The following is a 20760-nucleotide window of genomic DNA, read 5'->3' on the forward strand; positions in this document are numbered from 1 at the left end:
AAACAAAATGGCCCTAATGTTTTCTTTCTCTTTGTTTTGCCTGTGCTGACACTGAAATTGGGTCAGCTCACAGCAATCCTTTTTTTATGTTGCACAGAATTTGTAACTTTTATGATCTAATCTTGGGCTCATTTACTCACAGAATATTTGCCTGGATTGTATAAAATAAATAACTTAACTAGTGAGTTGTTTTTTAGTTATCTGTAATCTCGTGTGATTGGGTGTTAACTCCCAAATTAAACAGAAACTCTAACAAATGTAATACACTCAGCGACAAGGATTATTATAATTACTTTTGTTCTGTTTTCATTTTAACCTGGGACCACTAGAAAATAACTAATTGTGATGGGAGAGTATTCCACCTCTCATTATTTCCTTTTTTTTTTCCCTCGAAGAGACCAAAAATGAGTAAGAACATGGAGTACATGTTTGACCACAATTTAAATCCAATCTGAACAGTTCTTTCCAGAAGACAGTACAAATAGTCTGGTACAGCAAAAAGGCTTTTCAAAAACAGAATTTTCATAAGAAAGAAAACACTTGTTTGAGACATGTTTGTTTCTGTGTGTGCTCTAAATAGTGTACTTTTAAGTCCAGGTTAAATCAAGGCCTTTTGGCATTGGGGAAATCATTGAGGTAGGTTCTTGAGTGGCTAAACAATAGAAGTAAGGACCAGCAAGAAATAAGATAAATGAGGAACTGAGATGTGAGGCATAGAGGCTGAAACGAGAAATGGTTGTGTCCTAGGAGGGAGCAGACTGAGAAAGGTACGTGACTAGAAAAGGGTCATTATCAGGAGCGAGTGGTGAAGGAGCCCATTGCTACTGTAATTTCTCCCACTCATAACTCCCATGACTTCCACAGGCAGCTTTCAGTGTCCTTTATTTCTCTTAAGTTAGTTACAAAACTCATGACAGGAAACAGGAGGAAATGAGAAAAGAGAGAATGAGAAAGGGTATGTTAAGTCACCCCAAAAATGGAAATACCGAGTTTCTGAAAATTAATTGTAAAAAAAAAAAAAAAAAAGAGGTTTCCTTCAGTATAATTTATATGAGTGGAAACTCAGAAATGCGTTCTAATAAAGGATTTGCTAAAGAATTATTAACCTATGCAGTATAATGCAACCATTTAAACAGTGTTTCAAGGCTGTAATACTATGGAAAAGCATTGATGATATAATTTAATGTGTTTGGTACACACTGATCAAACTATGTAAAATATGAATGCATATGGACAAATACTAAAAAGATACGTGGATGAATGAATAGTTTTCTTTAGTGTAGCTCTCTTAGGGTAGGAAAATTGCATATCTCTTTATTTTCAAACTATCCCTCAATGTTATCACATTTGCTTTGCAGCCAATAAAAACAACATATGTATGCTGGGATGTGGAAGAGGGGATGGGGTGAAGTTGGTGAAGAGCAGGGCCACCAGACCCTAAATGAGACTGTTGGCGTCATTGTTCCTAAAGTTTCCTTTTGCTGTCTTGTTTTTAACATGAGAGACTAAAAATATCTCGAATGTCAGAGAACCACTGGTCGTATGTACAGTACTAGCTTAGTGCAGGACACAAACTAGGTGCCCATTAAATATTTACTAAATGAGTGTTATTGCATAGCTGATTCATCTTACAAACAACAACTTCCATTATCCACTTTAAATACAATGTAAATTCAAGGGGTTTTCATCTGCAAGTAAGAGAAATATTAGATAGGTATAGATAGATAGATGATAGATAGATAGATAGATAGATAGATAGATAGATAGATAGATAGATAGATAGATAGATTGATCTCCATGATTAATGCTCTATGTCACCAACACCATTCCAAGAAACAATGCTTTATAATAAATATGTACTTGGGGGTGAATTGTTTTGGAATGTTTCTTTGAAATGTAATATGTACGTGTGTTCTTGGATTTTTAGGACAAAATATCCTATATTAAGGTGATGCTTTTCAAAATCTTCTTAGGTCCAACAGTGGTTCCTGTGCTCTAGTTTTAGAAACTAGTCTGTATATGTGCCCCAGATGGACAGATGTTGCTTATTACCCAGCTTTGCCATGAGGTTGAAAAGCAAGAGGGACTATGCTGTTCTCTACATATCTAGATCTCAAACCCCAAGGCTGGAAGAAGAGAAAGGGAGATTGGAAGAAAGACCAAAGGAATAAATAATCACCATGCCTTAAACACTTCTTTGATAAGAAAAGATCTAGCTTTTTGCAAGAAGTGGTGTTTCATGAGGATGTCATAGAATCAGAGGCTTACATTTCGAGGAGATGTTCTTTCTGTAGCACAAACATGATTAAGGGCAATGTGTTATTTCAGACTCTCATTATTTATAAAAAGAAAACCAATAGTGTCAGACATGCAAGAACAAAGGTAAATAGGCTTCAGAGGCCTTCTGGCTCTCGAATATAAGAGAATATAATAATTGGACTATTTATTTGCCATGTTTCATATTTGTTTTCTTCTTAGAGGAAAAATGCAGTAGAGTTGTTGTTTTTTTTTCTCTTTCAGAATAGTTGGCTTTAGTGATAATGAATTCAGTTTTATCTAATCTGCCCCTCCCTTTCCCCATTCATTCTGTCTGCCCAGGTAACCACAGCTGTTCTTTTTTTTTTTTTTTTTTTAATACAAATATTTAAGGCTGTCCAGACTCTGGGGTTTGACCCTATGGGAAAGCTCTTGTAGAGAAACCAGGGGAAGGAGGTGGCATTTACAAGACATCAGCTTCTTAAATAGCTAGCTTCTAAAGAGGAGTAGGGAAGACTAAGCTGACTGCGTGGCACCCTCATCTCCCTTGCCAACATTTTTTTCCTTTCTCTTATGATGCATGCTACCTGAATATGACTGAAGTTCCTTTGAAACTTCTTCGGTGGCTGTTGTCGATGCTCAGTTTTAGGTACCGATTCCTAGGATTAAAGTACTAGAAGAGATGGTTATGGAGTAAGCTGTCCTACCCATGAGCCCCCTACAGGTGTCCTGGGTTGAGGGAATGCTGTGGGGTCTGTCTCCAGATATCAGGAGAACGTACACATATGGTAAGAATCTGGAATGGCACGTGGATAAGAAGCAGACACTTCCAGAGATGATGGGTCTTGATATTGCTGCATCTGTTACAGGAAAGGTAACTTATGGTCCAGGGAATCAAAAAGGGAGAGGACTTTAAAACACATTTATCTATCTAAAACACCCTCGGATCCTGTGGCTATATTTTCATTGAGTAATTCTCAGAACTTACAGCAGCCATAGTGTTTATAACTTTTTGGTGTGACTCCCATTTATTCATTCAGTCAGTCAGCGAGTATTAGGTGAGAACCTACTACATGCCAGGCAATTTAGTGCTCAGAGTTAATAATGCAGAAATAATAATTAACAGTGATAATAAAGGCTAACACTGAGTACCTGTGATTCATGTTTAGTGCTTATCACTTATTTTATTTTACAATCTTTATATGTAGATAGCATTATCAGACCCATTACAGATAAGGATATTGAGGGTTAGAGAGAGATGGAAAGCTATTACTTCATACAGAAAATATGTATTGATCATCTTGTATATGCCAATAACTATACCTTTTTGGCAGGGTGTGATAGTGAGCCAGAAAGATTAGGTTTTTATTCTTATGGAATTTAAAATCTATCAAGGGAAGATAGACAATAAGCAAATAAGCAATTAAGAAATAAAATGAAACTTGAAGCTAGTGATACATGCTATGAAGAAAATGTGATAGAGACTGACAGGCAGTCAAGGGGGGCGGGATGGATTAGATACTGGAATATTTATTTAAGAAAGTGACATTCAAGCTGAGACTTGAACGAAAAGCTTCCAGCCATGCAAATAACTAGAGGCAGAGCATTGAAGACAGTGAAAATAGCAAGTATAAGGGCTAAGTTGGAATGAGCTTAGAGTATTAGATGAGCAGAAAGAAGCCTTGGATAGCTGGAGTCTAGCAAGCAAAGCGACAGTGATCCATCTTGAGTGGCCTTAGGACCCTGGGCCACGTGCTCCTAAATACTCCTCGGAGTCCAACTTCCTTTGAACTCGTCGAGCATCTTTGGGAGCACTGAATAGGGGAAGAACCAAACACTCTGCTGTGCAAATCGGATTTTCTCATTTCCTTTTAGATGAAGCATCTCTCTCTCTCTTAGGTCCAGACTTATCTTGTCCTTCTTGGGCTATCCAGGCCCTTTGAATCTTGAGGTAGAGCAGAATGGCAGGAGAAGCATGGGTTTCTTCTGGTTTTCTCCCAAGTCACTTGCCAAAAGACATGCCCTTTTTGAATTCTTTGCTAGGCTCTGCTAATGGAGTTCTGCCAATGTGTTCAAGGCCCACATTGTTGATGAAATATGCCATTTTTCTCTCTAATCTTTCACGTTTGTTTCAAGGACACCACCTTTTGTATTTTTCTATTTAGTCATCCTTGATTCATCTTTCTCTCTGACTCACTGCATCTGGTAGAGTGGCCATTATGAATGTGGGAATGCAAGCATCTGAGAGAGAGAGTGGCTTTGTGGCCTCACGGGTGAGAAGAAAGAGGCTGGCATATGCTCAGATCTGCTGCTGCCTTGTACTCAGGGCCAGGGGCTTGTGTTTGGCTTAGTAATTAAGATGTGCAGATTGACTCCCACAGTGCTCAAGAGTAGTAGTAAGTAAGTAATCGACCTCAGAAAATTTCTTAAAATTTCAGAGTCTCTTTTTCGTGACACAGCAAAGTATTCTACCAGAAACCTACAACACAGTCATTATGACATCTCTCCAACCTTGGAAAACGCACAAACAGAAGTGTGTGCATCAATGTGTGTGTGTGTGTGTGTGTGTGTGTGTGTGTGAGAGAGAGAGAGAGAGAGAGAGAGAGAGAGAGAGAGAGAGAGAGAGAGAGAGGAGGGGGAGTGGGGAGAGGGGGAAAGGAGGAGAGGGGAAGAGAGGGACAGGGGGAGAGAGTAGGGTGGGGGAGCAGTAAGGACTGGGAACCGTGAAGCATAGGAAACTGAAGAGAGAACGTAGTAGCAGGTAGTTAATAGGCAAGAGGATACCAATATTGCTTAATAGTCAGCTATTCAAAGTGTGGTCCTTGAAACAACAGCATTGATAATACCTGGGAGCTTAGTAAAAAGGCAGAATCTCATGCTCCACCCCAGACCGACTTAATCAGGTTTTAACAAGATCCTCAAATGATCTATATGCACATTTACGGTGAAAAGGTATAAATTTAATGATTGCATGTATTTGGGGTTTATTCTCACCTTTTAACTTTGATTGTTAATTATGTCTAGAAGATCATGTTCAGCTCAGGACTGAACTACACTTTTGTCAAAAGTTATCGCATATAGTTTATCATAACATTTATCACGCTTTGTAATAATGGTGGTTTTTCCTGCCTCTTTGTCTCCACTATGCTATGAACTCCACAAGGACAGAGACTAGGTGTGTTTTGTATACTATTTTATTTCTATATCCCAGACCCAGTGCATGGCAGATAATACTCAATAAATATCTACCAAACTCTTAACACTACAGAGCAGATGAGGCATAGAAGTATTGATAGAGGGAACCTACCTTCCCTTCCTTTGCTTCATAAGTGCTGTTATCTTAATCTCCCTAACTTCTCCCCCACATACGAATATCCCACCACAGTATCTTGCACTCAGTAGGTGTCTGATTTATTTAATAAATAAGAGCTAAATAAATTTTGTCCCCACAAAACTCATGCCTCACAGAAGTTTCTGAAGTAGAGATGGAGGTCCATCAATAAAAAGTACCCATCTAGATGGTTTAAAGTTAGCCTGCAAGATTTACTGATTATCTTGAGAACTTGTCAGAACAATCGAAAGACATTTTGAAGGAAAAATTAAGAGGTTAGTAAAAATAAGTGCCAAAGCCACATATTCTGTTGCTTTTCAAACAAATTCGCAAGTAATGCTTCATATGTGGTAGATGTCATTTTCTATAAGTATTTAGAACAGATTCAGAGCAGAATGGCACCATGAGAAATGTGTTACCGATGATTACAGGTGTGAGAAGTATGTGTTACAGGTAGACAGGGGCAATTCAAAATGCATGGTTTCTATCTCTGGGAATTCCTTTATCTGCCTGTGTGATTTCCATTAGAGCTGGCTTTCTCAACCTTGTTAGTACTGACATTTGGGGCTGGTTGATTCTTTGTCGTGGGAACTGTCCTGTGCATGACAGGATGTTCAGTAGAATCCCTGGACCTCTACCCACTAGATGTTAGGAGCAGACCCCTTCAGCTGTAACAACACAAACCATGTCCACATGATGTCAAATATCCCCCGGGTCAGAGTCACCACTGGTTAAGTACCACTACTCTCAGGAAGCAACTGGGTCTATTGCTCTTTCTAATTACCTGACAGATACTGCTAATTGATTGATTTTCCTCTTAAATCTTTATATTTTGGATATAGAGTCTTTCCAGTCTCAGAACCTTCTGTTTTTGGAAGGTGCCCTCACCGATGCTGTGTTGCCTGGCTTAGAAGGTTGTGATGCTGGTATTGTTGGCTTAGCAACCTCAGAGCACAATTCCATTTAAGTCTCCCCTGAGAAGGGTTCAGGCAGACGAGACGCCACAGTGGAAAGGGAGCGTGCATAACTGAGCTGTTTAGAGAGTAATTTAGGATATCTCTATTTCTTGGGATCTCTTTTAATTATTTTTCTAGCATCCCTATTGATAGTCCTTAAAAAGAAATTCATATGAAAAGAAGGCTTAATAGTTTCACCAAGGGTGGCAATTGGAGCAGGCTCTCTATTCTGCCCCTTCACTGGGACACCGCTGTGCTTAAACAATTCACTGTCAGCTCATCTATTGGTCTAAGGAATGCAAGTTTAAAGAAACTGTGATGAATATTGAGCTTCTCTGCTCCTGGGAGGCATCAGTGTAATAGGAGTTTTCAAATTTGGCATCTGATCCTGGATCAAAAGACTTAGTAAGGAACCAACCTCCTTTCCTCAGCTCACTGTCTCCGAGATATGCTGAGTGAGAAGGCCTTCCACAATATGAAAAACACAGTATGACTATTTTGATTTTTCCTTTACAAAAGGATTAATCTCCGAGTTCTGTGAGACATATCAGGTTTAATTTAATACTTGAAAATGTATTTTCTATGCATTTATTATGTCAAGTGAAGGATACATATTAAATTACGTGTGTAGTTTTTGATTATCTTTTCAAGTGTTTTGGTTTGTGATAACATATGGTGCATTATCTCTGATGACACACAATCTCTTGTGTTGTCCACAAAGACCTGATCATGAGCCAGAGGACTGAGGCCAGATTATGTGCCAGGAATAAGTTTTGATCATTATCTCCAAAAAATCCAAATCCAAATAGCTGATCAGTTTAATCAATGGGACAAGCACAAAGTAATGAGATTAACTATAGATTCTCAAGTAAGAACTAGGTAATTAATTTTAAAGGTTTTTTTCTGTCAGATTGAGCATCATGTATTTACAATTGGAGAAAATTGATTGACTTCCAAACCAAGTAAAAGTTCCTTGAGAATTAATATTGTTTTCATAATCTGTGTATTTTCTCTTCCTTATTACCGTTAAAAACCAAGAATGGACTTTATTTATTTTAAATACTGTCAGGAATGGGCAGTGCAGATCCACTTGCAGAGAGAATCATGTGCTGAGGTTAGAGTCCTGTATGCCATCAGTTTTGTAGCCTCTCAAGGCCAGGGTCCACACAAAAAGTTGCATTTAGGGAGTTAGTACAAGGTAACAAGGAAGGAGCTAGCCAGTTAGTACTATGGAAACAGTGGTATTGAAGGAATACCAACAGGCAGACAGACTCAGCAGATACCCAGGTTCTAGTAACCAATCTAGCCTTTAGTGATGAAATGTCAGTCTTCTAGGGGTGGTAGGGGGTTATAAGAACAAACAATCTCAGCAGAATTGAATGCTACTAGATAAGTTACCAAGTTAAAACTCTTGCTAACGAAAATGGGAAAAAGAAAACAAGAAGAAATGTGTGACGAATGCCAGAGTTTTGGGCTGGAATCAATTATATATCTCTTCCCTAAGCTTAAATCCATTTTAGAGGCTAAGGCAGGGTAATGCCTGTAGAAGAGGGTTGAATGATGGCAGCTGGGATGAAGGGAACAGTACCTGAAAGTTATTTCATTGAGCCCAACAGAAAACCAGGCCACTGGCAATGGAATGGAAAAGAAGTGGGCATATCCGAGAGAGGGTTTAGAGGTCAATACCATGAGACTTTAAGACTGATTGACTGTGAGGTCTGGGGGGCAGTTAAGAATTGAAGATGAACCCAAGGCTGAGATAAAAGGATGATGAGATAATTAAGTATGAGAGAGAACACATGAAAAGGAACAGGTTTAAAGGGAGAAAATACTAATATGTCCATCTGGGACATTTTAAGTTTAAGATTCCCATGGAGCAATGAAATTCAGTTGCCTTGTGGGCAGACAGGGGTCTGGAATACAAGAGAGATTAGGTAGTATCAATTTATGGTACATCTATTATAAGGCATGAAGCCAAAGAAATGAATGAGATCATCCAAGGAAAAGCATGGAGTAGGTTTATAGAGTTTGGGATAACATCTTCATTTAGAAGTTAGAAGAACAACGAAAGGCAGTGAAGGTGACTGAGAAGGGACAATAACAGAGATAACAGAAAAACTAGAAAAGAGTCATGTCCTCAAAGCCAAAGGAGGAAAATATCTCAAGAAGGAAGTATAGCAATACCAAATGTTCCAGAAAGGGTTCACTCGGTTGTTTATTCAACAACATTTCTAAATGCTTTCTAACCTCTGTACTAGGATTTAGGAGTGAGGTCAGAGAAGTGGCCAGTGAGTTTTCTTTAGTGGGTCGTCTATTACATTTCATAGAGGATTTATATGACTTGCAATAACGATAGTCTGATTATAGTGGATTAAAGATGGAACTAAACTTAGGAAGAGCGAGCTAGGATGTGTAGGGTAATTTCCTGAGAAATTTGAGAGGAAATGGTAACAAAAAAGCAGGCTAATAATGGCCTAATCTGTAAAAATGATTATTAGTAGTAATTTCACTTTTGTAGCACATCCCATGTGAACAATTTTGACCCATTGACTTAAACCAAATATTTTTATATTAATAAATCTGAATGTAGTAATAGGCACAGGAAATTATAAGGCATAGTTTTTTTTTCCTTTTTCTTTTTTTAGGAAGCTTTGGCTCTATCTTAGAATCAAGTGTATATGAATGGGGGATTGCAGGTGGAGAGCAATATATAAATCCAGAACAAAGATTTAACGAATGAGTGTTAGTAACAATACCTAATAACAATTACTAGTTGATGTAGGGGAGCTGCAGACCAGGAGAACTGTGAATTCAGGTAAAGGGAAGACCACTACCATGAGTGAAAAAAGGTTTTGCCACAGGGAAGAGAATATATGTGGGTCATAAAAGAAGACTAGGATTAAGACTTTCGTAAAGGCAAAACAAGAAGGTGAACACTCCAGAATTTTTCTCTTTCCAGAGAAAGTGGAGATAGTGCCACCTGCTTATCCTCCACCCTAGAAAAGGGCCTCAAAAACCACACCTTCTCTTTCCATCCTCTTTTCATTCACCAATGGAAGGTACATATGCTCTCTGCTCCTGTTGTGCTGGTCCTATTATCACAAAAGGTACCAAGACATCAACTATGCAGGAAACCTGTCAGCAGAAAGCAGATGTCTTAAAAAACTCAGCACTCTGCCAAACTACAGGAATAGAACAGGCGAGGAGAGGGCAACACGGTGTGCCACACACAGGCAAGCTAAGTGCTCTGCAGAGGCAAGGGGAGGAGAAGTTCTTATTTTGATGGAGTCAGAGCCTGAATTCTAAGGTCAGGATATAGATATTGGAATTGCACACTCATGAGCATGTCAAACCTTAACCTACTGGGCCTTTAGGTTCTGAAGGGTCACAGATGAAATTGACTTTGATACATTTTCTTTGATGTTTATTAAACCCATAATTCTGTAGAATTTGAGATGGAACAATAGTTAAACTGAGAGACCAACCAGAAGTTCACCCCAAAGTGATTTTATAGATAACACTGGGAAGATAATAAGTGGAAGAGGGTTAGCACTTCGTGTACATCACAGATCAATTTTTCTAACATGGCAGGATGTGTTTAATTGCTGTTCAAAGCAATTAGAAATGGGATAATTTTTATTTTTCTTTATTTGATAGATATGGATCTTGTTCTCAAAAAACATTTACAAACCTAAATCCTGCAATTTAAATCATTTTTCTTTCTCCTTCCCTTTTATGTGACTTTGCACACCATTGCAATGTATATTTGTCCAGGTAATGTTTTTTAGCCACAAGCGAATAAATGTTTTGTGACTAGGTATATCACCATAAAACAATAACAGTAATTTAAGTTTTATAGTCCTTTTGTGGGACTTTCGTGAACATGATTTCATGTATTTCTTGTAAGACTCCTATGAAGTAAGTGCAGAGAGAATTTTAATTTAAGAAATTGGAAAACTCAAAGCCAGAATGCTTAACAATCTGATGATCTTCCAGTGTCAAACCGTGAGTTAGCGATTGAGTTTGAATTTGAGCCTAGTCTCCCAGCACCCGCTTCAATGCTGCCTGATTTACTCTAATCTGAAGGCTAGACTGCACAAGACTAAAATCAATGCATTGGCCAATGCTATAATCTCATTTGAGGCAGAAGCCCCTTTTGCAAGCTTGCTGATTCTTCACAGAATCTACTTGAGTCATAGGACCATGGCCCTCAGCCCCTAAAGCTGCACACTATTCACTGTATTGGGAGGAAAACTTCCAACTTGGGCCCAGTGATTAGAGGTCTGCTAATTAATTGACAACAGGCAGAATAACAGGAGAAATAGCAAGGTTTATTTATGCATGCACAGTGTACATGCCAGAGAACTTAAAGATGAGTAACTCACTGAATAACCAGAAATAAAAGGCTTATACACTGAACTCAACAAAAGAGGGTGGGTAGTAAGGCTTCAGTGGGGAAGTATGGAAGGTTCTGTTGGGCTTTTTAATTCTAATAAGCAGCTGAATTTATACTTCCTGGTGCTAAGAATCAGTGTTTTCCCACTTGAGAAATTCCCTGGGAGAGAGATCAATGGCAGCTGTATTTTCAGAGGTTCTTCTGCTTAAGTTTAGATAATGTTTCTTTCTGTGGCAGTTGATTCTTCAGAAGTTTTCAGCTTAAAGTAATTTTCATACCACTTTGGTAGGCTATTAACCCCTTCGACTACTCTGTGGCCCTCTCAACAACACTGCATTTTTGTTTCTTCAGCACCAGCAAGAGAACATCTGTTGCTGTTTGTCGTCTTTATGTCATGGTGCTTACCTGCTTAGGCCAGCCCCACCCAGGCTAATCTCTTTTTGGTTAACTCAAAGCCAACTGATTAGGGATCTTAATTACATCTGAAAAAAAAAATCTCTTTTTCATATACTGGGACATAGTTATGAGAATGATATCTTATCATACTATACTGAAGGGAAGGGGGTTATACAGGACATCTGTACCCAGGAAGTGGAAGTTTGGGAGCCATCCTAAATTCTCCCTACCACACCAAATTGTAAGATGAGAAGTTCAGTCCAGTACTACCAGAGACCATAATAATGAAATGATCATACATATTCTTTACACTGTTGAGTTAATCAAATGGATGCTGCATGCTAATTCATTATGACAGATGACATCTTGGATCATTCATAACACTTTGCAGAATGGAATAACTTCATTTATGTATTCAAGAAGACTTTTTAAACCAACTTTCTTTCCATTTTTATCTTACTTGATACATAGTTTTCAAGCAAAGAAAGATGCACATGAACATTTTAAAGTAAATTAATTTCTCTTTATTAAAATTCCAAGTCCTTATAGTAAGCAGTTGGGTCTGTAGACCTCAAATCATTTCATTAACTCCAAAGAGTTGTTGTAGGCTGTATCAGTTAACTGTTGCTGTGTAACAAATTACCATAAAACTTAGCCATTTAAAACAATACCCAGTTTCTATGGGTCAGGAATCCAGGCAAGGTTTATCTGGATCCTCTGCTTCTAGATCTCTTACAAGGCTGCAGTCAAGATCCTACTGGGGCAGGATGTGTTTTCAAGCTTACCCAGGGGCTTGTCGACAGGATTCATTTGTTTGAGGGTTGTTAGACTGAAGGCCTAAGTTCCTAGCTCACTGTTAGCTGGAGGCCATTCCCAATTCTTTGTCACATGGGCCTCTACGACATGGCAGTTTGCTTTGTCAAAACCAGTGAGGGAGAGAGTGGAAGTCACAACCTTTTGTAACCTAATTTCAGAAGAGGTGTCTCATCATGTGTTATTTAATTCATTGGAAGCAAGTCACTAGATTGGGCCCACACTCAGGGGGAGGGCAGAGATTGTTAGGATCCATATTCTCTAATCCTAAATGAGGGAATAATTTAGCAGACTTAGGAGAAACTAATAAAAGTGCCTGTTTCTAGGAAATGAGATAAAAATAACCGCTTCCATTTCATTCACTTATTCAGAGCCAAAGCAAATGAACTGGATTAGGCTGAGTTTATATGGGACTTATCTTGTCTGAGTAGAGAGGGCAAATCAAGCCCAAAATAGAGAGGCTAAGTTCAGAATCAGGGAAGCAATATTAAGCATCAGGTCCAAGGTATGAGTTTGAGTCTGTAGACAAGAGAAGGAAAGGAAGTCAGGAGCCCAGGAATACTGAGCCAGTGTAGAAGCAAAATATTAGACCAGATAAGGTAGAAAGGTTGTAGATGTAGCCAGGAACAAAGAAATGATGCTTAGCACTGTCTTGCTCATGGGCAGGGCTCTCTGGTTTTAAAGAGAGAGCAGGACCGGGCCAGAATTTTACTCTTAGTTATTGAAAGGTCATAAGGTACTGGTCTATTTTTGTTTTAAGTTCATACAAATAGGAAATTTGATGGTTTAGTAAAAATGTTGAAATTGGGGAGGAAGTACTATGCCAAATGAAATTAAAAGTCATGAAAATATTCCTTTTTTGGGCCAACATTAGATTGTGTATTTTCTCCAAAAATGCATGGATAATGTTTTGTATTGATTAATGATTTGATTCACCTCTCCAAATACTATTTATATCTAGTGCATCATTCTACCCCAGAAGCTGTACATGAAGCTCAGGTCATCCAGCTTAGAACAAATATTGATGTGGGTACTGATGCTTTCTCCTGCTGACCATTAACTGTTTTTAATTGTTATTTTTAACATTACCTTATTTTGACCTTAAAACATATTTTTGTTAAATGTCAACAAATAATTTAATCTAGAAACTATAATGTCCTTTTACAGGACTTTCAAATTGGTGAATTTTCTGTTTTTAAATTTGCCACACAACCATATGATAGAATGGTGAACCTAAAGTAATGTCAAAAACAAAAACTTACTCATTTCTGGTGAAAAAATCCAGTCATTTAATTCCATTTCTGCTTGCTTTCAATTATGTCTTCTACCAGGTTACAGAAGTAACCAATTACTTTCATCCACCTTTTTTTTCACATGCCTAGAAATTAACTTAAATTTTTTTAAAATTTTATACATTCTTATTTTGAGCGTTTATGTATTTACTTATACCTATTTTAATCCAGATCATTTCATTGTAACTCTTCTTAAACTCACCTTTGTATTTCTTTCTTTAAACATACTTTGTATTTTTGGCCATAGTGCAGATTGTTTAGTTTCTTCATTTGTGTTAGCAATTGACCGAACATTAACTAAAGAATCATCATGCAGCAATTTAAATCCCTGTTAAAATTTGCCAATGCCAGATCCAAAATGCCAGTTCTGCCTGTTTAGGAAGTACTGACATTTTCTTCTCATACCATCTACTAAAGATAAATAGATTGGACAGTTCCAAATTAAGTTAAACGTGGAATTTCTGTATTTTTTAGTAACCTTTCTTTTTTTTGTTTGAAAAAAATCTTCTAATTCTAAGGAGTTGTCTGTTCCAGATATTCAAGGTCATGATTTGCAAGGTATCAAGATATTTTTAAAAATATTTTCTCTAACAACCTATCATGGTGCCTGAAATCCATACTCTTATGATTTCTATGAACCATTTAATGCTAGACATAAATCTATATCTAGAGACACAGAGATATAGATATAGATTGACATAGATATGGAATATAGATGAAGGTAAATATTGCATCACTGAAAAAATTTGCTTCAAATAGTTTATCAGACAAAAGCCCTGAGGTGGTAGATGATAAATTTATCTGTGTATATGTGTGTGTACATGTTGGATGTGGGGGGAGGTGGTTAGAAGAGTGAAAGAACTAGAAAAAGGTATGCCTCAAAGGGTATAGATCAGGGGTGGGTCAATAAAGTGTAAGGAAGCATGACGCACAGATGGGGAATGATGACATCTGCCCTTTCTAATGTGTGAAAAATCCAGGATACATTAATTTAATGTTACCTATTTAGTAAGTCACACCCAAGAATTAAAGAAGGCTTTAAAAAATAAAACTTGAAATAATTTTTCTTTATTGGGTCCAATAACATTTTAAATGGTACTCTGTACTGACAGGCAAATCATATACGTGTTCAATGCTATGTTTCTGGAGTTTCGTTGTTTGTAACTGCCGAAAATAAATAATCAAATAAGTGGCCTCTATTCTTCCTAGAACGAAATCTTTTTAAATTTGGAAGCCATCTCCAAAAAGGGCTTATACTGTTGAGAGGAAATATCTATGAAGAAAATGGTCTATTAGTTCATTTTTAAATGCTCTCAATTGTGTTAACTTGCAAGAAAAATTCTTTATTCAATATATAAAAAGTGTTTAGCCTCATCTAAGTTGACAGTTGCCCACACGCAGGACCAGGAATGTTGTTAAACATATCAGCACTGGACCGTCCTCTCGCCTCATTTAACTCTTCTTCTACTCTGTTACCTCTTGGGCTTTCCGAAGCATATGAGGTAACATGTAGACGAAGCATTTGGGAACGGGTGGGTAAATTCCATAAATTCTATTTTATGAATGGTCGCTTTTTCCGCCTATATAGAAAGCCAATCCTAATGAATACATTAAATTCTTTGCTTATGGGAGTAGATGATCATTTGAATTTTAAAATATTAATCAGAAAGATTTTTTCTTGTCATTTTACAATCACTTTGGTCTGTTTAAGTGCTCCATGTACTGTACTAGGCTAAGAAAAGGACACTCCTAGGTTATGAAAATGAATTAAATAAATATTGCTTCATATTTCCTTTGGTTCATTCAAGGGAGAGATATAGATATTGCAAGAGAGAAAGAAGTTCAGAAGGACAAACGACTAAACTATAACCACATTATGTCTTGTTGTTCTTCTAGGATCTCACGATTCCTTCAGCTTCTACATTGACGAAGCCTCTCCAGTAGGGCCTGAACAGCCAGAAACTGTCCAGAATTTTGTCTCTGTGTTTGGAACAGTAGCCAAAAAGCTGATGCGGAAATGGCTAGCCACTCAAACCATGAACTTCACTGGTCAGCTAGGAGCTGGCATCCGTTATTTCGATCTTCGAATCTCCACAAAGCCCAGAGACCCCGACAATGAACTCTACTTTGCTCATGGTTTGTTCAGTGCCAAAGTGAATGAAGGCCTTGAGGAGATCAATGCATTCCTCACAGATCACCATAAGGAGGTAGTATTCTTGGACTTCAACCATTTTTATGGGATGCAGAAATATCACCATGAAAAACTGGTCCAAATGCTGAAAGATATCTATGGAAATAAAATGTGCCCAGCAATTTTTGCCCAGGAAGTCAGTCTAAAGTACCTGTGGGAGAAGGACTATCAAGTGCTGGTCTTCTACCACAGTCCCGTGGCTCTGGAAGTGCCCTTCCTCTGGCCTGGGCAGATGATGCCAGCGCCCTGGGCCAACACCACAGACCCCGAAAAACTGATTCAGTTTCTTCAGGCATCTATCATTGAGAGAAGAAAGAAGGGCTCATTTTTTATATCTCAGGTGGTGCTGACCCCCAAAGCTAGCACTGTGGTCAAAGGGGTGGCCAGTGGCCTCAGAGAAACCATCACAGAAAGGTAAGTGTCCTTAAGTTATCAGAAAAAAAAAAAAACAACAAATAATTTATAACCCAAATTCATAGAGCTAGTAAGTGATGAAGCTAAAATTCATGCCTATGTATATTAGTTTCCTAGACAAAGTACCACAAACTGAGTAGCTTAAAACAAAGGATATTTATCATCTCTCAGTTCCAGAGGCTAGAATTCTGAAATTGAGTTGTCAACAGGTTTGATTCCTTCCGAGGACTTTGAGGAAAAATATTTTCCATGCCCCTCCCCTAGGTTCTGGTGACAATTGGCAATACTTGGTGTTTCCTGGTTTGTAGATACATCACTCCCATCGCCACCTGAATTTTCATATGGCATTCTCCCTATGTGACTCTGTCCCCTCTTCTTAGAAGGATACCAGTCATATTGGAATAGAGCCCACTGTCATGTTCTTATCTTAATTTGATTACATCTGCAAACACCCTATTTCTAAATAAGGTCACATAAGTATGGGGTATTATTGGTACTTCAACATATATTTTTGTAGGACACAGATCAACCCATGGCACCATGTATTTTGACTCAATGTCCATTTCTCTTTTCTGAGCACATCTTTTCACATTTGTGTAGCACTTTTTAAACTACAAAGCCCTTTCTCTATTTGCAGAGTCTTTTTATATACCTAATTGCATTGAACCTGCATAACAATCCTGGGAAGTCGATATTGTCCTAAGATAAAAATCAAGGTTCAGAGAAGTAATATATTTTGCCTAAGCCCACTTGGACAATGAATTATGAAACAAAGTCTCAAACCTCATTCTTCTCAAGTCATAGTCTATGCCTTTACACTGTACTATAAGCAAAGATCAGCCTCCAGAGACTGGCCATTCCATTGGTCAAGTCGAGCTATGCATGTGGACTACTGGTTACCTGCAAGGTATAATTTGAGCAATCATCAAAGGACTCCGTGGCTCTTTCCCATGAGGGTGATACGACATGTAGAATTGTACATATTATTTATTCTTTTTACTTGAAGTATTAAATAATACAAATAGTATCTGAAGTTTCTATCAGAACTTTTTGATAGTTTGAATTATGGTAATTATGGGACAGAGCATAAATGTTTTGCTTGGACTCAGAGTCTTTTTAGGGAAAGACAGGAAGATGAAGAAAAAAGAGTTTGAGGTGAAAATAGTATGTGTGGCCTCATAGCATAGCATGTAGGGTAGAAAATGGCTGGAGATGAGGCTTGTAGTGGGCCAGGGGCAAACTTGTAGGAAGGCTTTTAACCAAGCTACAGGGAACTTCATCCTGTGAGCAATGTCAGGAGGGAGGATTGGGGGAGTAGAAAACAATATTTACTGGTAGAGTGACTTGAACAGATCTGCATTTTAGATAGATAACTGGCCCAGCACAAAGGATAGATGGAGTGGAGAAAGTGAGCGGTTAAGAGGTGCTCAGAACCGTTTTAGCAAGGTCACGCAGGCTGAACTAAGGAAGGAGACAAACAAAAGGAGAATATACACAAACAGCAAAAATTAGGATGATTCGGTGACCATTAAGCTATGTAGTATAAATAGGAGAAAAGACTTAAGGACAAGGTTTCTTCATGAGAAGTAACAGGGGTGACGGAGACATTCACAGAACCAGGCAACAAAGGCACAGGGACTTGGAAGGATATAATCGGGGTCACACTAAATTTAAAATGCTAGTAAAGCATCCAAGTATATGTAGCCAATTGATCATAGAAATACAGATCAACTCATTTGGGGGTTATTAGCACTTTTTGGCAGTCAAAGCCTTAAGGCATTGGAGCGGAAATATTTCTCTATACAAAATCATAACTGCCTTCTGTTATTCAGATATTTACTGAGATTACCCTGTTTCTTAAGCTTTAAATAAGATTCTTAACCCTTCATTGTATACCCTATGCAAGTACAAGAACTTCTCTTTCTGCTAATATTTAGATTTCTTTTGTTCTTATGATATGACCTCTTGCTGCTTCTGGATTACATCATTTCATGGATTGATCGATCCACATGGCCTGTCCATATTCCACTCTGTATTACTTGAGACATGAAACTTGCTTCTTACTCAATTTCTACCTCGGTTTTTCAGATTTTACTGAGGACCTGAGGAGACATGGGAGGTTTTTTAATCATAACAATGCAGACAATTTTTAAATTGAATTTTAGACTCATTTGTAATTACAAATCTTCTGTCCCGGGATATCTTCCGCTGACCACATCTGTACCATCATTCACCCTAGTCTTAAGTCCTCTGACTGAATCTTCTCCACCTCCTTCTCCTTGCTCTTTTCTCATCTCTTTTCTTCCCCTACCCACCATATTACCCTGGAGATTCTATACGCTTCTCAAGATTATTACACCTCCCTCCTGGCCCTAAACCTTCACTCAGCTAGTTCCATCAAATTATTCAGCTTCTTATTTAACAGCAGCGCCTTCCACGAAAGTTAATTTCTCTTGGTAATAACAACTTACCACCTCTCTTATATACTTCAAAAGGGAGAGTTATATACACATAGGAGTGTGTTGTTTTCAGCTTTACCCCATAGAGCCCCCAGATTTTGGAAACCCTAAGGGCCTACCAGAGACAGAGAAGAGGCAGACGGGGCCTGGGCATCAGCCAACTCCAGTTCTCTCTATTCTCTCTACACCTGGGACAAAAGAAGCTTTATTTCAAACTTTTACTGGGCGTGAAAGTTGTCTTCCCTGGCCATCCCAGTTTTACTTTCTATCGTGCAGTCCTATGCGAAAGAAAATACAGGTTTCCATATAACATACCTGCTTTGCATTAGGCCAGGAACCATACTCTGATTTTACTTGTGTAAGGAATAGAATTTACAAAGTCAAGAAGTCAAGAAGTCAAGAAGAAAAATCTACTCAAGAAATAAATGGTTTTCACTTTTCTCTCTCGTGGCATTTCACGCAGTTTAAGACTTTACAAGTTAGAAGTTGAACTGTTATTTGGTTTCTAATGCTCTATCATGGTATGACTAAGTAGTATTGGGGGAAATAAAAATCAAATAACTTAGGAAAGTGCTGAAAAATTTTCACACATTGTATCTACACAGTTCTCCCCCAAAATTCACAATGCACATTAGTATATAAAAGGTACTAACAAGTATTTTAGTGATGGATCCTGTTTAAATTTAACTAATACAATGTTTTTTAGAACCTAATTTTTTTTTTCAGATCATACCTATTAACAGCCTATGAAATTAATTTTAAAAAATGTCCTCAGGCATCTACTCTGATTCAGAACTTCTCACTTGCCTCTGGCTTTTATATCTGGAATAGTAGAGCTATATCATTGAAAAAAGAGAAGTGTAGAAAGAATTTAAAAAATAGAAATGAAAACCCTGTAGCTAGAATCAACTTTTTTCTCTTTAGGATTATGCAAAATACTCGCAAAGGGTTTGCAAATATATCTACATATATCTGAACACAGTTGTGATATCTGTTCTATAAGGCATAAGCAGTCTTGAGTGGAGTTTAATCTCAGAAGTACTAGAAAGACCTCTTTTTAAACCAATTGCAAAGCCTGTGTCTGAGTATGGGGTGAATGTGAAACTCAGAGGTTTTGTTTTGTATTATTTTCACATATTTCAGCTGTCTGGATGAGGCCTATAGGAAAAGGTCATTGTCAGCCATTGCATAGTCCCTTGCAAAGGTAATTTTACTTACCTGTGAAAGAGTGAGTAAAAGGACCCTTGACACTCCAAGGCATATTACCTCTCTCTCTTCAAGTGAAGAAGCCATTTTCCTATTGCTGTTGTGCCAAAGCAGCTCATTCAGAAACTCCTATGTTAACACCAAAAGATGTAATGATTCTCTCCTTTGCTACCGAAGGAAAAGTCACTAGGCAATATGAAAACCTCTCTGGGCTTTATTTTCATCTGCAGAATTTGGACCTTGAATTAAATTATCTCCAAGATCCTTTCCAATTCTTAAATCCCACAATTCTAAGATCCCGCATTTGACTAGCTTCTCTATAATTTTTTATTATGTCTGATATTTGGGTCATTAAAATTCTGAGCACATGCATTTAGAAAACATGTTTGAAGGTGCGGGTGGCTTTCAGAAAAACTAAATCTAGCCTGAATTTAGGTACTATAGCTTTCAATCTGGCCACTGGTTCCAAATACTGCAGATGCATTTTCTACGTTCCAGCAATGCCAAAAGACACAGATTTTTATTTCTTAAAGACTTATTTTTAATTTATTTTTCAAACACCAGCTTTTGCACCTCACCCCCACAGAATTCACACATTCTTAAAAAGAAGGTGTGCAACTTGAGTCAAGTGCTTCCCTAATTTGTTGAAGTTTATTAAATTTTAGGTTTTTATTTTAAAAAATTTAATCAGACCACCTGTCAGAATTTTTAAAGAGTAGTGCATTTTTGAAAGTAAAGTGATGTTGAATTAATTTAGACAATGTTTATATAGGCCAACAATTTAGATGATGGTGATAACAATAATACGCTCTTTAAAGTGCTCTCTATCTGTTCACTACTATGCTGCTTTATGTGCATTGATTGATTTAATATTCACACAGCCTTCCAAAAGTAGGTACTACTGCCATCCCACCTTAAACATGAAGGAATGGAGCCTTAGAAAAGTTAAGCAATATACCGAAATAACACAGCTAAGAAAAGGTGGATTCTGGATTTAAATTCAGGTTGCTCCATTTTTATGTTTATTCATTAAACAAACATGTTTGAATG

The 20760-nt window shown here is 37.8% G+C and overlaps 1 protein-coding gene across 1 annotated transcript in view; it reads left to right on the forward strand.

The window, feature by feature from the left end:
- Positions 1-20760, forward strand: part of PLCXD3 (phosphatidylinositol specific phospholipase C X domain containing 3) — a 143208-nt gene that overhangs the window by 78159 nt on the left and 44289 nt on the right. The window contains exon 2 of the mRNA XM_011370678.1: positions 15337-16045. Within this exon, the coding sequence (XP_011368980.1) occupies positions 15337-16045 (709 nt within the window). The remainder of the gene's footprint in view (positions 1-15336; positions 16046-20760) is intronic.

This window comes from Pteropus vampyrus, unplaced genomic scaffold (genome assembly GCF_000151845.1).
Source record: "Pteropus vampyrus isolate Shadow unplaced genomic scaffold, Pvam_2.0 Scaffold172, whole genome shotgun sequence".
In the NCBI taxonomy this organism is placed as follows: domain Eukaryota; kingdom Metazoa; phylum Chordata; class Mammalia; order Chiroptera; family Pteropodidae; genus Pteropus; species Pteropus vampyrus.